Source organism: Montipora foliosa, chromosome 4 (genome assembly GCF_036669935.1).
Source record: "Montipora foliosa isolate CH-2021 chromosome 4, ASM3666993v2, whole genome shotgun sequence".
Classification (NCBI taxonomy): Eukaryota; Metazoa; Cnidaria; class Anthozoa; order Scleractinia; family Acroporidae; genus Montipora; species Montipora foliosa.
This window is the reverse complement of record NC_090872.1, coordinates 36899093-36916592: the sequence shown is the minus strand read 5'-3', so window position 1 is coordinate 36916592 and position 17500 is coordinate 36899093. Positions and strand designations below refer to the sequence as shown.

Below are 17500 nucleotides of genomic sequence, written 5' to 3'. Positions count from 1 at the left end.
ATTAAAAAGAATTTTAGAAACGCTCGGGAATTTTAGAAAAAAATTGACAATTTCGAGAACTTTAGAGCAAATTGGACTTTCACCTGACATCCTGGAAACGTTCACAGGCAAAAACGTTGACAAAACGTGTGTTTTTGTATTCCAACTTACCAGGAGAGGGGTCAGTCCGTTCATATCCATTCCTTATCACCTAAAGGGGTCCTGCAGTGCATCTAAGCACCGTAGTTTTGGAATCCGGATCTTTGCTTGATAGCAAATATGGCAGACTTTGCACTATAAGAAACGAAATTTATAAGAATTTTCGTGAATTTGAGAGAGTTTTGGAGAATTTTTCGGGAATTATGTAGCTAAACCTAGCTTTAGTTCACTTCAGTGGCAATTGGCAACAAAACTACAGCACTATTTTTTGGTGTTCATTGGTGCAAAGACCTCTTTTAGTGCTTTGAATTTTTACTAAAATAGCGTGACGCTGCCCCGTTAAATTAAACTTCTAGAACTGCAAGAAAACAAACGTATCCTGAATGCAACGGAGTACACCCTATCTATCATTAGTGTTAATCCAGATTTCAGGCAGTGCCGCCACATGCTCTAAGGTCAGCAGAAATGAAAAGGAATATTGACAGTCTAGAATCAGGATTTAGGCAAGCGAGTTTCTGCACAAACTACATTTTAACTCATCTTGTTTATACAATTCAAAATACTTTCTGTGTTAAAAATTTTAGTCTTGCTGCAAACATCGATGGCCTGCGGCGTGCTCCAAAGTCTTTTGTCGACCAGCGGTATTACTCACAAGTTATATTGGGTTTTAAAGCCTTTGATGGAATTGAACGTTACGTCCGATTTCGACTGATTCCAGCTGATGGGACACCTGAAACAGGCCTGCTATCAGAAGAAGATCAAAGAAATATCTGGTAAGGGTTATTCTGAGAGCTCGGCTCGCGCGCAGCTCTGGAACTATTCATCGAAGGCGAGGAACAAAAAGAAGCTGTCAGATAATATTATTTATTACACCCATTTAGAAATCAGTGGTGATCCTTGCAATCTGATTAACACTCAGCAGTTCGATTTATTCCCAAATCGCACTCTTTTTTGCGCTAAATCGCACCATTTCCCCAGCCAATGAGAATGGGCCACTAAAACAAAACAAACGAGCGCGCAGCGCGAACTCGATTTGAAATCACAAGTATAATTTCAGACCAAATTGCACGCTACTTGGTTAAAAAAAAAAGTCTGTTTACGAGCCAAGTGGACCATCAGAGCCTGAGCTTATCCCGGTTTCTGTGGTATGAAGCGACTAGGAGAATTTTTACTCCCCCCAGCATTTCGCAGGTACCCATCTATACACCTGTGTGAAGAGAGGCACCGTGGGAGTAAAGGGTGCTGCCCAAAAACACAACACAATGTCCCCGGCCAGGACCCGAACCCAGACCACTCGATCCGGAGTCGAGAACACTAACCATGAGGACACCGCGTCTCCCCTCTAGTCGGTTCAATTACCATTATTTATCACACAACCAGTGCAACCTAGTAGACGCAATCCTACACAGAATCGCATCGCATGGTTACGCGGTTATGTAAAGAGCCGCCTGGATCCGCTCGAGCGGCTTGTTAGGCTCAAATTTCGTAAATGGTGCTTTTAATTTTGCGGGGATGAAATGAGCGACAGTAGTGAATACAATGAGAGTGAGTTTTGTTATTCGGAAGATTCGCTCTTGTCCTCAGGTCCAGAAGTGCACGTACTTGGACGCACTCCCATCTTTGCTATTGAACTCCGTGTCCCGTTATATAAGTGCAAGCATTTGCTACATATTTCAAACGAGAAGGAAAGTGTTCGGGTTAGCGTTAGTTTTACGTTAGGGTAAATGCATACATCTTATTCGAGGGTTTAACATATAATACGCGCGGATATTTTGCAAAAAAATACGCGCAATGAGTAAATTATCCACGAGTATTATATATTAAACCATCGAATAAGATATTTATTATTCCACGACAAATATTTGTTATTTTGCTTCACTTTTATTTGGTGAGAGTGTTTTAAAAAAAGAGCATCATCTGTCCTTCAGGGCGCATACGACCGATGAAAACAGCACAAAAGCTGGATAAACGAAAAGACGAGTGACAAGCGATCGCAAACCAAATTCTCTAAATTCTCAGTCTTTGCATCATGTTGAAAACAATTTCTTTCATTGAAAAACTCCCGTTCTGTCCGTATTTGCTCAGTTCTAAACCGGTCAAACCGGGACACTACAGTGTATTACCGTCTCATATTTTGCGCGTTCTCTTGACCAAATATGGTAAAATGGCGTAATAGTGGAATAATAAAGCTGGTTATCGATCGTTACTTGAGGAGCAGAGTTTACAGAGTTTACTTTGTGATGTTAATTTTTTTTTCGTATTTATTAGAATATGTTTTTACTCACATATATACACACACGTCTGAAAGAACAAATCAAGACATGAAGCACATATTACTGATAGCAGAGATAGAGAGAGAGAAGCCGCAATCCTGATCTTAACACCTTTCTTGAGAAAGGTATAAAGGTTGAGACGAGATACAAAACATTAGCCTATTCACTTGAAAAGACTCTATTTTGAATTGAATACAATACTGAACATTTTGCCTGAAGGTTTCAACAAATTTACAGTCCCAAAAGAGATGATTCAGGGTTTCCGCGCTTCCGTCACAAAAAATGCGGGAGATTTTAGGGATTTGTGACGTTAACTGGCGATTGATAGTGAAGTGGAAGAGAAGAGTAAGGGAACAATGAGTCTTGCACATCAAATTCGGCGTGCATCTAATTGTGTGGACTTCCTGATATACCTGACAAGAACTTTGACTAATAATTTAACACCATGAAAAATCATCTTCTAAAACACTTCTTAATTAAGATATGTCGGTCCGGACTGGAAAATTCCGACATTCGATCTTGACAGGGGGACTTCTCACACTCGGTCCGGACGTCGTGACCTCGAAAAAATCTATTTTCTCATCCGGCCCGACCTAAGTCGGTCAATCAACGTTAACAAGTATTTGTGTGAATTGGCTGCCACCTTGGTGGCTATAGTAAATGAGACTCTACTTTGCAGTTTTCCCGAGGGTATGGGGGCGAGGAAAGAGTGGGATCGGTGTTGAAGGGAGCGGCTTAGAGGCTATCGTCAGCTTACTTGACCACAATTTTAGAGATGATGAAACTGCCAAAGGGAAATTTACCTTTTGAAGCTGCACTTACAGATTGGATGCATTGAATTGGTGGCACGCCCGTTTCATATTTTGTAAAAAATAATAAACCTATCATCCATACCAGCCTCTTTCTCATTACGCTTATGCTCTTTGACTGCAGGAATCTAAGCAAAGACCCTTCAGAGATAAAAATCAAGGATTATTTAAAGCACGATTTCAGAGAGATGCTTTATCGTGGGCCGGTGAAATACAAACTACAGCTGACTCTACATATCCCACGATCAGACGACCCACCAGAAATTCTGAATACCTCGCGATACTGGGACGAAGCAGTTCATCCTTGGTTGGATGTTGCTGATGTCAAAATGGGCGTTTTCCTTAGCCCTGAAGTTACAGAGAAATTACATTTCAATCCGGGAAATTTACCAGCTTGCCTCGAATTTCTACCAGCTCGCTCCATCCACCACTCTAACTGCTTAGTGCATATAAGAAAGGATATATACGAAAGGACGCGAAAGATGCGTTTACTCCGAGGAATAAATTATGTAGCAGATCGCCCAACCACTTACACCATCAGTGTTGAAACAGGGAGACAGTCGAGAGCTGGTACTGATGCGAACATTTCTGTGTTGCTTACAGGTAAACAAACCCTTGACGTGCATACCTGAATCATAGCCGAAATTATCATAGGAGATCTAGTTACTAGTGCAACTCGGCTTTGAGTAGCAATGCATGCTTGAAGCGGTTTTTAAATTATCACCAGTCCTTTAAACGTTGTATTGCCACCTGAACCTGGTTATAACCATTTCATAATTAACATGATGGCTTCGAGTTTCCTTCAGGCAACAGAATACCAGCAAAAGGGATGCTGGATGATTTATCTAATTCTATCAATGGCTTATTGAAGCTCCTCTGAGAGATATCCTTTGTAAACCTGTCTATTCATAAATGTTATATAAAGCAAACAAATAATTTCTCCTTAATTTGTCAGTTCAAACGGTATCAGATTGGTTCAGTATAAACCTGTAAAACTGGGAAGCAAAAGTAATTTATAGAGAAATTTGTCGATCATGACTTGAGTATACTCGGAAAATTCCCAATGCTCTGAAAGGGAGTAGAAACTGAGTACGACCTTCTGCTCTATAAGTCTAATGTTCTACCACCAATTATTGGACTACTAGTTAAGATGACATTTGAGCGTCATGCAAACTACAAGAACTGGAATACCAAGTGGTTTTTGTTGCTGGTAAAATCCGTTTTCAGGTTGAATCCGTTTTAACCTAGGCTAAATTGGTGATCCTCATATTACGTTGATTGAATACGCATTCAGATGGAATGAAGAAACTTTTTTGGAGCCTAAATTAAGCCTAGAGAAACATTAGGGTCCGGTTAGGATTAGTTTTGGTTATTATACAGAGAGTAATTGACCAATCATAGAAAAGTAGATAATGAAAAGAAGTGTGTTGGGTTGAGCATGCTCGTCGTTGTAGTGTAGTGGTGAAGACACAGCACTACGTATACAGTTCTTTGTTCCCCCTCCCCCCCCCCCTCCACCCCCCTTCCCCCTACTATGTTCTAGTGTTGGGACTGAATTAATAAGTGTATGAATACAGAAACAGATAAGATGGTATCCAAGATTAAGAGGATGTGTTAAGATGCGTAAGACAGAGCTTGAGGAGGGAAGGTATAAGTATCCTTTTTACAAGGGGCTTAAGCTACAATAGGTTGAGTGGCTGCATAATTCAACCTTGATAAAATGCGGATCACGAACTTAACCGAGGTTAAACTGGATTCAACCTGAGAACGGATTTTACCTGCAACAGCTTTTATATCTTAAAAATCTTTATTTCAGGAACGAAAGGTAAAACAGGGAAAATTTCCCTGAGCTCCTGGCGCAATGATTTTGAAGCAGGAGGCAAAGATGAATACACAGTGCAGGCAATAGATGTGGGAGAGGTGCTTATTCTACAGATTCATAATGATGAAAGCCGCTGGATTAAGAATCCTGATTGGTTCTTAGAAAGAATTGTTGTGAAAAGCTCCACACAAGCGAGAACATTTCTTTTTCCATGCTATCGCTGGATAGAGTCCAATATGGTAGTTTTTCAAGGAAAAGGTATTTCTGTAGTTTTGGTCGTAAAGAAGAACGCCATAAGTGAATTGTATTCGAGACACTTACTAAAACGATTTAGTCTTGAAAAAACGAAGAGGTGTTGCTCTAGTGACACAGGTTTATTTAGAATTCTTCAACCAGTACCGAAGCTTCTTCTTACTTGTTAATATTGTTGATAGGAGGAGTTGAAACTGAATAATTAACTTCATGGGCTGCGACGAAATTTAAATAAGTGAGAAACTATATTTAGTACGGAGGAGAAATGGCTTAAAATCTATCATCGTCACAAAAAATGCATAAATCTTGGTGTTTGAGGTTTGTTTCACTCGATTGTGTATTTTTTTTCATAACGCAGTATTAAGAACTGAGCTTATCGCCTATGTGTTACAGCCAATTCAAACTTAGCTTTTTTAAACAATTAAAAAAAGAGCACGTCAGTTTTGGGTGCCCTAAATATCTTGTAAATCAGTGGCTTTAAAACGTATTTGAGGAAATTGCCCAATTTCGATGTACTAAGATTCAGTCTAAAGCCGTGAAAGAGCATGATCTGGAGGTTGTGTGGAATGAACTCACACCAATCTTTATTCCGTTAACCCTATCCCTCGAAGTCATGTCCATCGTTTAGTTTATTGATATTTGATTAGAAGTCAACGTCAGTCAGAGTAGTAATTATCGTTCTTAATTGCCGACATTCCTGCAAAGCGCGCACTTCATGATTTTCCATTTGTCTTGTAAGTTCCTTATAATTAAGAGCCACATCATCGAGTCACGAGACGTTTTTACGTTTATTGTCTTTTGCGGAACCTGAAAAATTTGTCTTTTAATTTGCAGCTTTCCTTCCATTTGAAAACCAGCCAGAGGCCATACGGTTTCATCGTGTTCTAGAACTCGAAGAACGGCAGAAGCATTACCTTTGGGGTGAGCCTTCGCCTGGGATAGTCGATCTACCAGGTTTTGTACAGTCTCCTAAACATGGCGATCTTCCACGAGATTCTCAATTTTCAGCTGAGGCAACAAGATCATTTGCTAAAAGCGCTCTAAGGGGACGCTTAAACGTTGGTCTGTCTTACATTCGCACAGTCTTCAACAGCTGGGAAAACTTTGACAGTTTTAAAAAACTTTTTACAGGCTTGACAGGTAATGTGCCCAGACTTTCTCAGGATGACTTGTGGATGGAGGACCGAATGTTTGGTCACCAGATCCTCAATGGCTGTAACCCATGCGTCATTGAAAGGTGCAATGAATTGCCCAGTAACTTTCCTGTTACAAATGATATGGTTAAAAACCTCCTTGATCGAGGAATGAGTGTGGAGGAAGAGATCAAGGTATTAACAAATATAAAAAGTAACATATAATCACAACGGGCTGGTTGGTCTGAGCTCTATTTTTCAGTTTACCGATACTATATAGCTGGTTTAAGAGCGTGCCCAAAATAGCTAACAATAGCTAAAAAAGTTAGGAAGCCAGACTAATTCGAACCAATTTCTTCTACATTGCGTTTCAAGACGCCAACAATAGGGGAGCATTTTGTCGGTTAGTAATAAATGAAGTCACCGCACGCAGTTCAACGATTTGCAAAAGGTTCTCTTCCCCCAACAACCCTTTTAAGTGGGACGTTTTGTCTTGTCAAAGAGCACTCATTGGAATACTGTTATCAAGCTTTTTGTAGTTGCCCTGTTTTATGAAAACAAGAGGATTCCCGTTGCCTATCCTAAATTCAAATTTTGTTTAGTCGGCCTTTCCTTCAAAGCTCACCGATGCAGCCAATTTCTGAGTGTCAGGCACTCAATTTTACCAGTGTTTTGATCCGACAATCACGCAAAGCGCAATCGAGGAAATCGACTTACACATCTGGGACTACCGCATGGGATCGCATTGATTCGAATCAAAATCGGTAAGCAGATACCTCACAACTTGCGACAGTATCTAACGAAAATTCTACTTTCTCTTCGGCTCCTACTCATCTAATAATCAAATCTTGAATCTTTCACGGCCGAAGCGGGGAAATAATAGTAATAAAAATCTCGATCCTATATTTTCTGACAATGAAGTAAACGTCCTCTCACCAACACACTCTTCAACTCAAATTCCCGCTGCTTGTCCACCATTTGCCTCTAGATCGGCTCAGTAATTATGACATTGCTAACGACGTAAGATTTGAGCGATGTACAAGGCTACACAACAAAAATAACCCAGTCTGTCAAAACTGTTTCTTTCAAAGTGCCCAATGCACAATGGAGATACGGGCAAAGGTCTTCCAATGACATGTTCTAACTTTTACTGTCACTTCCCTTTCAAATTCCAGAAAGGGCATATTTACATTGTTGACTGCAAGGACCTTGAATTAATAAAACGTGGAGGAGAAGACCATCCCGCGAAGTACAAATCGTATGCAGCAGACCCACTTTGCTTATTCTACGTGAAAAGCTCCGGAGATCTAGTGCCTATCGCCATTCAGCTGTTCCAACAACCGAGTGACACCAACCCAATATGGACTCCAAATGATTCTGAATATGATTGGTTGCTGGCAAAAATGTGGTTCCGTAATGCAGACCATCAAATCCACCAGGTAAATAAATGAACTCTGTATATTACAATATTAAGCCTCTTTTATGACTATTGTAAATATTTTTAAATTAATCAATGTTGGCCATCCCATCCAACTAGTTTAGCTTTAAAGTTACTTTGGGTGACCAGTTACTTCATTTACGTTGGTCATTGTCATGGTATAGTAATTGTAATTGTATTTTTGTGACATACTGCACTGTTAGAGTACAAACAAGCTATCGCTCTCTAGACATATCAGGGCTTTCATCGTTTACAAAACGAAATCTGTTTTGATGTGATATGCTAAAAAAAAATGGGTTACGTAGGTCGTCACAGGTAAACCAACATTTCGTTCATATCTCATAAAAGACCACAATGTGCATGCCACCAAAGGTCACCAAAGGGCCTTTAACAGTGAAGATATATGTCAATGACAACTATATCCCCTCATAAAGGTGACCGTGTGATAGTGAACGTATGAAATTTATAACAAAACGAAGAACAACGATTTCAGATATTTGATCTTAGTAGAGCAAGTGCAGTGCAATCACATGCTCATGGGGTCGAGACTCGTTCAATCCTGAATTTTCTTAAGCTCTGTCGGGATATCTGCAACTGCTTTACAAACTGCGACGATCATTTTCGCTTAGTGTGACAAAAGCTGAAGTTCAAATATATGAAATTTCATGTATTAATTATCACACTTCAAAAAACAACATTGGGATGATGGTTTGTTACCATTCGTCACAGATTGGAACCCATTTAATGAAGACTCATCTTTTAATGGAAGCCCTTGCTGTTGCTTCATGGCGCCAGCTGCCATCTGTCCATCCTGTCTTCCAGTTTCTATTTCCTCATCTTCGTTCTGTTATGGCCATTAACACCATTGGGAGGAACGAACTGATTGCAGAAGGAGGAATTGTTGACGAGACCCTTAGCATCGGAGGAGGTGGCCATATTCAGCTGATGCAAAAGACCTACAAGAACTTCAAATTTGAGATGTTATGTTTTCCTGATATGCTGAGAAAAAGAGGAGTGGAGGATGCAGAGAAATTACCCAACTATTATTATAGGTATGAAAATCACTATTCAGTAATATCTGAAATATCTGAAATATCTGTCCGGTTGGTAATTAAATGGAGCAAGACCCTCCGGCTAGTTCACCTGGAAAATTCGCAAGAAAAAAGGAAATTCTGAATTTTTGGACGGTACTTTTCGGGCCGATGGAATATCATGTCCTATTTACACGTTTTGACGATTAATTTAGTCGTGATTACCCTGGATGCCAGAGGTTTTTTCTCTCTTAGAGCGACGGAATAGCGAGTAGCGAAGCGGCGAGAAAAACCTCTGGTATAGGCAGTTGAGAACCTCGCTTCCATGCCCCGTTTGATTGACATCGAAAAAACTCAGTAACTGATAATTGACATAACCTACCAATCAGCTTCGATATCAAATTCAAAAATTCAATGTTCCATATAAAACTTCTTTGTCGAATATCAAAATAAAACTCAAATTTGAAATTTGGCGGACACATACAAAAAACGAAAACTGTAGAACCCACTGAACTTTTTCTGCCTTCAAAGCCTCGATTTCCGGAACTTTGCAGCCACAGTGGGCGCGTGAAATCTGGTTGACAGCAATTGAAACCAGTTTGAACTACTTTCTGTTGCTAAACCAATCAGAGTACAAAAACTACCTTTTTCCCTTAACATCTTGGATATCAATTCCGCCTGTCTGCGTTTGCATTGAGTGTAAATTATTTCGGTCCCCTTTCTCACCTGCTTGATTAAATGGATCAGACGATCTAATGTCTTCAAGTGTTAAAACAGTTTTTAAAGTGATATTGCTAAACTGACCTTAACTTCTTTGCTGACCAGAGATGACGGAATGCTTTTGTGGAATGCCATCTCGGATTTTGTGGGGGATTTCGTCAACATCTTCTACCATACAGATGATGAGGTTTCTCAAGATCATGAGCTGCTGTCCTGGGTGATGGATATTCACGATAATGGCTTTCCCACAAGAGAGGGGGACGTAGATCACGAGTTTCCGAAAAATATCCAATCACGCGAAGAGCTCATTCATTTGTTGACCTGTACGGTTTTCGTGTGCACATGCCAACACGCAGCCGTAAACTTTCCACAAAGGGAAATAACAGCATTTGTTCCCAACGTTCCTCCTGTAATGCGCCTTCCTCCTCCGACCAAAAAAAATGAAACAACCATAAAGATGATAATGGACACACTGCCCAACAAGTCTCAGGCAGGATGGCACATTGCTACTGTGTACACGTTGACAAGATTTGCGGAAGACGAGGTAATGTTACTTAAAAGACTCAACTTCAAAGGTCATCGGTTGTTCCTTTCCCCAAAACTGTGAGATATAACAGGAAAAGAGATCATTTTTCACTTTTTTTTCGGTAGAATCAGCTGTAACATCTCTACAGTGCTTTAATTGGCCAGTAATGCGCCAATCAACTCGAAACTTCAACATCCCCGCCCGGGCATTTGAACTTTTGAAGATTGGATTATTCAAATTCCCGCCCCCTTGGTCCAAAATGGTTTTCAAATGCCCTACCTTATCGTTGGATTTCTTTGTCGTTTCCTACTAAAGAACAATCGTCGTCGGCTCCTGCCGTCTTAATAAAGACCTTTTGAAGACCTTTTTTGAAAGCCAATCGCTCACAAATGCTACATTTCTTCCTTTAAACACTTCCATCGCGTTCGAGCACGTGTTTTATAGCTGTTAGCGACTTCGGCGACGGAAAAAAAATCATTTGAAACCTTACACTTCCGGTTCAATTTTCCCCACCCCACGCAGGCAAAGATCAAATTCCCCATTCCTCGGGCACAGAAGATGTTGAAGTTTTGATTTGATCGGCGCCTTATAGGTCCAGTTTTCTGCTATGGTTCCCCACGTCGCTAAGGTTTGACCCATACCTAGATTAAAATCGTAAATGGTTTGAAAAAAGGAGTCATATCATAATTAAGTGAAGTACGATCGTCCGGTTGAGTGTAGTCCTGAGAAGGATTTAGTAAACCAGCTTTCCAGTATGACCGTTGGTAGTAGTTTGTGCAGTAGGTAACGCATTCAGTAGAGTTCCAATTCTGTGGTTTGTCTGAAAATGGTGTTCGGCAATGTTATTGTCAAACCTATTTAATGCTTTTTTTTCAACCCCTGTCCTACCTCAGTCAGTCCTCGCAGCAGCACAGGAAGATTTTTAGCAGTCATCTAAGTGTGTCATCTAAACTTCTCATTTCATTCTACCAATCCTGCATATCTTGAATCCTTACTTGGTAAAATTAAATACAATAAATGTTGTGGACCAGATAACATCACACCAAAGATCTTGAAACTGTCTACACCAGCGCTTGCTGTCCCACTGACTAATCTCCTAAATCTCTGCATAGCAACCTCTAGGTGGCCAAATGAGTGGAAATTCAGCATTGTCACACGAGTTTTCTAAAAAGGGGATGCATTGCTAGTGTCGAACTGTAGACCTATTAGCGTCCTCTCGGCAATACCAAAAAAAATGGAGTTGTCATGTGTGATCAACTATATGATGCTTTTCAACCTGCTTTCTCCCTTAACATGTCTGGGTTCCTGCGTGGTCACTCATGTTGTACTGCTCTTGTTAAAATGATTGATGACTTTCGGTGGGCGCTGGATTCAAAAATGTTAACTTGGGCGTTTTGTCTGTTGTGAAGAACTATACAAGTATCGTTGACGTAGCGTAACCAGAGTGGCTTTTTTTTTGTTATGACTTGCCAGGGCTTGTTCCTCGGTATTTTGCATAAGGATATCGGCAACAACAAAGGGAGGCGATGAACCCATAGCTGTTCCGTGTAACTGTTTGTAGTGCAGAGGTTCAGAAAGTCCATAAGGTTGTTGGTAGGTAGTGGCAGTTATAAAGTGGAGTTATTGATGGCAGTTTCAGAGTAGTCGAGAGCCAGTTGAAGCGGAATACAGAACGAGCGACGAGGAACGGTAGCATCAACAATAACATTGCCGAGAGCCAATTTTCAGACAAACCACAGCATCGATTGAGACTCTGCTGAATGCGTTATACTACTTACCTACAGCACTAGCTACTACCAACAGATCGTACTGGAAAACTGGTTTACTAACTTAGAACAGACTCCCGAATGAACTGATGCCTACAAGTTGAACTTCTTGCACCCCACAAACGACTTATCGACGACATCAGTAACAGACAAACAATACTGGTTTACCCTATCACACCTTAGACCTATAGACGCCAACCGATCGAATTGCACAAATCATAGTTTAGTCTTCACAACCAATTACCTCTATGCTCACCATTCGGCCACTGCTGCAAGCAAGAAAACAAATGTTGCAAAGCTATTTCATCATTCCTGGGGGGCTTTACAAAATCCCAGCAAAACTGCAACCATTCCGGATAATCTGCAAGCCAGCGAGCCACTCTGGTTAGCCTATTAAAATAACACATTGATTGGTTTAAATAACACTCTGGTTAGCCTAAACGTCACACCGGTTGGCCTACAGTTAGCTTAGGTCGCTTGCGGTTTGCCCTTATAATGGGATAAGGGATTTCTTGCTTGCTCGGTTCACATGGCTCCAAGTCATAGGAGTCATGCAAGCCATTACGGTTAGCCCAAATTACACATTGGCTAGCCTAGTTAGCACTGCAGTCTATTGAAATATAAGTTTTTTGCAATGTCATATAACATAAGACAACATATAACAATATAATAACAACATAACAATATAATATAACATTTTTGCGACGTTTTAGTAATGCACTCATCACCTATCAATGCCTAGCCCCAATGAGGGGTGTGCAGGCATATCCAGGGGCTATGATGATTGACATTTTCAAATATTTTGGAATTAGCTAAGAAGCTAAACATTTTCAAATCTACCTGCGGAGCATCACTTTATAACATGAGAATATTGTTATTAGGTAATATTAAATGATTCTAAAGAATGACATTCCGAAAACATGTAGCTATACAAGAATGATTTTGTATAGCTTACAACATTTTAAGGCTTTGCAGCTCCATATTAGAACTATTACTGCAATAACCACAATGTAAATGTAAACGCATTCTGTAAATGTAAACACGACACTTTTTTGAGGAAAAAAAATCTTGCAGAGAAATGAGGAGAGAAAAAAAATATCCTGCAGAGGATTTAAGAGGGAAAAAAATATCCTGCCCACCAGGTTGCTAGAAAAAAAAAATTGCTGACCAGAAATCACCCACCCTCCCCATCCCTTCCCCTAACATTTGGTGATTTCACGTCGTTGTTTTGTGGAGAACGGCAGGGAAATGCACGGAAAATTCGATTTGAACTTGCAGCACGAGTATTTTTCCTTTTTTAACCAATAAAATTCTTGCTTCGTGGCGTTGCCGTAGCCGTTGCCGTCGTCTTTGCTTAAACTCCATATTCTCTAAGTTGAGGGCACATAAAGCTTCTCATGGAGACTCTTCGAATGTAATGCTTCTTCTGAGTGCCGCCATGATTAGTACTATTGACGACTCATGTATGAACTAAAGAAGTCCTAAAATCTCGACCTGCATGTGCATCATATTCTCCAGAGCCCTTCGTTTTCTCGTGTCTCGCCGGCTAAGAGAAGCGATGGGATCTGGGAACGAGAAATGACTGCCACCGTTAAACGGTTTCGAGCGTTAGCCCTTCGTTATAGCAAATAAATGAATAAATAGAACACTCTCTTGAATGTGTTCTTTACCTAAAGAGGCATTTCGCTTTTATTTCTTAATTTTTGCTGTTGCTCTGTTTTACAGCGTTTTATGGGTGACTATTCTCAGAGCTTATTAACTGGCGAGGCGGTGAAAGGTGCTATCTCTCGTTTTCAGTCTTCCCTCGGCAAGATCTCAGACGCCATCAAGAAACGCAATAAATCTGTGGAGTTTCCTTACGAATACTTGCTGCCCGAAAAAGTGCCAAATGGCATCGCAATTTAACGGAAAAGTCCTTAATAAAAGAAAGCCTCCCTCACAAAAAGATACTTTTAAGGCCGCATGAAATACTGTTTATAATGAAATATTCTTGATTTCGAAAAAAAAGTCAGAAGTGCTCATTTCAATTTCAAATTTTCTGGGCGACACTATGGTGAATAAACGAAAGTGAGAAGTGAACACATGAGCCCAACAAACTGACCTGTTCCCAAAATAGTTTCTTCGTAGCTCGGTTGGTGGAGCATTGCACCCGTCTCGCAGATGTCATGGGTTGAAGTCACCTAAATTTTGCAGATGTCTATAAGAGACAGTTGCTTAAATTGTCCAGTTACGTGCGAGGAACACTTCTACCTTTCGTCTATAACCCCCACTTCAAATATATACATATATTTCAATCGCCATCTTGAATAGTTGTGACGTTTTAATTAAGTATTTTATCTTTACTCCACCCAACTCGATTAGCCTTGCTAAATTTGGGTGGACAAAGTTTTCACTGTAACTAGTATTGTATGTAATAAACGTTGTTGTTGTTGTTTGTTGTTGTTGTTCTTTTATATTCGAGCAGCCACAAACTCTCGCTCAGTTTTTTTTTTTTTTGAATATGCATGATGATAAACATCATCAAAAAGAAAGAAAATTAAATTCGTCAACTCACCGCTAGAAATGCTGCGATTTCAATAATAATCAATATGGCAAAAAACAAAAAAAATCTAATTAAACGAAACTTCTCACGAGGACACATTATTGTTGCATTACATTTCCTAGTTCCCCATTCCGGGTGCCTTTGCATTTTTAGTTAATTTTGTTTCTGTAAATACGGTGAACTTGTTTACTTTCCAACAAATTCTTGCACCCTGTGCGTTTTTTTCATGCTTTTTTTCTTCAATACTTACCAGGCTGGGGAACGGAGGGGGTCAGTTCTTTATGGCGGGATTTAATTCCTCTCTGTCTCCACCCTGACCCTTCTTTGCAACCATACATTAACTTGTAGACCAAATTTGCCTCGTTCCCTATAAGGTCACGCGTTCCTTATAAGGTCAATTTCAATTCCATGCCTTTTGCGTTTTACGTCTAACCGTCTCCACGCCAAGCAGTCAGTTAAACGGCTCGACTGCATTCTTGACAGCTTTTGAATCATTGGAGTCTCTTATAAAGAAACAAGCTGCAAAGACTACATTGACTTCAGACGAGATAACAATTACTGCTCTCGACAATCGCACCGTCTCTCCCCAGACACAGACGGCTACGGAACCATAGGCGCCTATGGTCCCGTAGCGGAACGGATAAAAGTTCATTGTTTCTTTGCAAAAATGATTGGAACCGTTCCACTTTTCATCGTACCCGTGCCCTTGTTCCTTTGTCGTGTAAACTTTTGCATCGCTTTTACGCAAAACAACAAACTTCGAAGGGAAGGTGCGGCTACTTATAAATGTCTCATATTTATCGTATTCCAGCTTTTCTCTCTTTTTTTAGAAGTTGCTTGTTTACTGAAGATAACAGGCAAAAAATTCAGCGAGATTCATGACATGGCAAAATTAAAACGAAAAATTTAGTCTGACGTTTGCCGTTTGAAGTAAACGCGAAGTAAACCTCTCTCTCATGTAAAGCGAGAACGTCGTCGTCAGTCCAGGTTCAAATGGAACATAACGGTTTGATAAGGGTCATGAATAACCTCGAGAATACAGGAACAATGAGTGACATTTCGGGACACATCTGGCGCAACAAAGAAGAACTGGAAAGCGACGTGTTTTGCTATGGCAGCCATGTAATAGTAATTAAGCGAAAACCTGGTCGCCCAATAAAAACATTCCTCAACCAACTATGTGACGACACTGGGTGCCGGGTAGAGGAACTATTAAATGCTATGAATCCTAGAGAGGAATGGAGAAAGCGTTTCCTGTCAGATTTTAACACTTCCTGTTTCTTACAATTCGTTTGGTCATTTTGCGATTATACAGTTCAGATCAAGGACATCTAACAGTGGCACCCAACGATAATCCTCGGTGAAATATGTGTTCATGAGAGTCAAACTATTCTAAGAATTTCGGTTCTACGTTGCCAAACTTCTACAGATCACTTTACTAAAACATAACCTGAAAGATTCGCAACAAGGGAAAAGAAGTCCATTACGTTTCTGGAAAGGATGTTTTTGCAATTTTTGGCACTTAAAACGGTCAACTTGCAGTTTCGGATTAGCAAATGGTTCGCTGGGAAGTTTTTCGAAGGTAACGTCCAGCTAGCAATTTTTGAAATGAAGAAATATTTTTTGAAACAAACAACATATTTGCTATTAGAGGCAAAAACCTCTTCCTATTTCATTACGTGCGTGAAGACAAGAAACTCAATCGTGTCAAATTACCATACGCAATTGCAACAAAATAATTTTCAGGATCAAAACGTTTCCATGAAGAACCTTTTCCTTGAATAATGAAGCGCAAAATAGACGACAAGCTTTCTTTCAAATAATTCTTGGCTGTCACATTTCCAACTGTGCACAGTTGAGTACAAATAAATACATGTCAATCAATCAATCAATCTTTATTACTTATAATGCGCGCGTTAACATATGAATAGGATCACATGTGCGTAACAATTAGTTAACTAAACTATTAAACCATTACTATACATATATGACTAAAAATTAAATTAAAAATGTAAGATAAATATGTACGTATATAAAGTTAAATAAAAATTACGAATAATTGAATGTTATAGTAAATAGAAATGTCTTCACTCAAGTCTTGAATCGATTAAAATTGTCCTCATCTCTAATATATCTAGGCAAAGCGTTAAAAAGATGTGGGGTAGCAACAGCAAAGGCCCTATGACCCAAAGTTTTCAAAGATTTTTTACCATACTTCTTTAGAAAACGTTCATTGTTCCTGCGTAAAAAATAGCGGCTAGGGCGTTGCAATGTTACGAGGCTTTGAATATAATCAGGAGCGAGACCATGAATGGCTTTAAATGATAGTGTTAAGATCTTAAAGGTCACTCTTTCCTTTACTGGTAGCCAGTGTAAAGACCGTAAGACTGGAGTAACGTGGTCGTACCTGGGTGCGTTAGTTATTAATCTGGCTGCAGCATTTTGTATACGCTGTAGCTTGGATATGGATTTCATTGGCAGTCCGTAGAGCAGGCTATTGCAGTAATCGAGTCTACTAATAACTACAGCATGAACAAGTGTTCGTGCAGTTTCGACAGATAGGTATTTTGTGATCCTTCTAATATTGGGGATTTAGTAGAATGCAGTTTTACAAGTGTTGTTAATATGTGGTAACAGGGTCATATTTTCGTTAAATAGCACTCCCAGATTCCGAGCCATCGCGGCTAGTGCTACAGCAGAGTCCCCGACAGACAAGGTTTTAATGTTGACCTTATTAAGTTGTTGCTTCGTACCAATTATATGTGCAAATAAACATCGACTCGTTCTCTGTCTTTGTTGAACCCATAAATTACCAGAGAATTTTCCATTTGGGTATATTTTGTTTAAAAATGCACTAAAACGCCATGCGCGTTACAATGACATTCGACGCCATTGCAGGTTAATTAAATGTTCTCCTGTGTGCAGCAGATACCCCAGCCTCCTCAAACCTAACAAAATACGCAAAGAAGATTCTATGCACAAGGACACCACTTAACAAGGGAGTGGCAGGCATAACTTTTACCGACACTCAAACACTGTCACAGCAACCG

The 17500-nt window shown here is 39.9% G+C and overlaps 1 protein-coding gene across 1 annotated transcript in view; it reads left to right on the top strand.

Annotated features, from left to right (window-relative positions):
- LOC138000733 (allene oxide synthase-lipoxygenase protein-like) overlaps positions 1 to 14342 on the top strand; it is a 31411-nt gene extending 17069 nt beyond the window's left edge. Inside the window, exons 7-14 of the mRNA XM_068847357.1 lie at positions 723 to 911; positions 3345 to 3823; positions 5037 to 5300; positions 6129 to 6622; positions 7603 to 7866; positions 8595 to 8917; positions 9722 to 10160; positions 13634 to 14342. Coding sequence (XP_068703458.1) covers positions 723 to 911; positions 3345 to 3823; positions 5037 to 5300; positions 6129 to 6622; positions 7603 to 7866; positions 8595 to 8917; positions 9722 to 10160; positions 13634 to 13813 — 2632 coding nt within the window. The 3' untranslated portion in view covers positions 13814 to 14342. The remainder of the gene's footprint in view (positions 1 to 722; positions 912 to 3344; positions 3824 to 5036; positions 5301 to 6128; positions 6623 to 7602; positions 7867 to 8594; positions 8918 to 9721; positions 10161 to 13633) is intronic.
- Positions 14343 to 17500: the final 3158 nt, after the last annotated feature.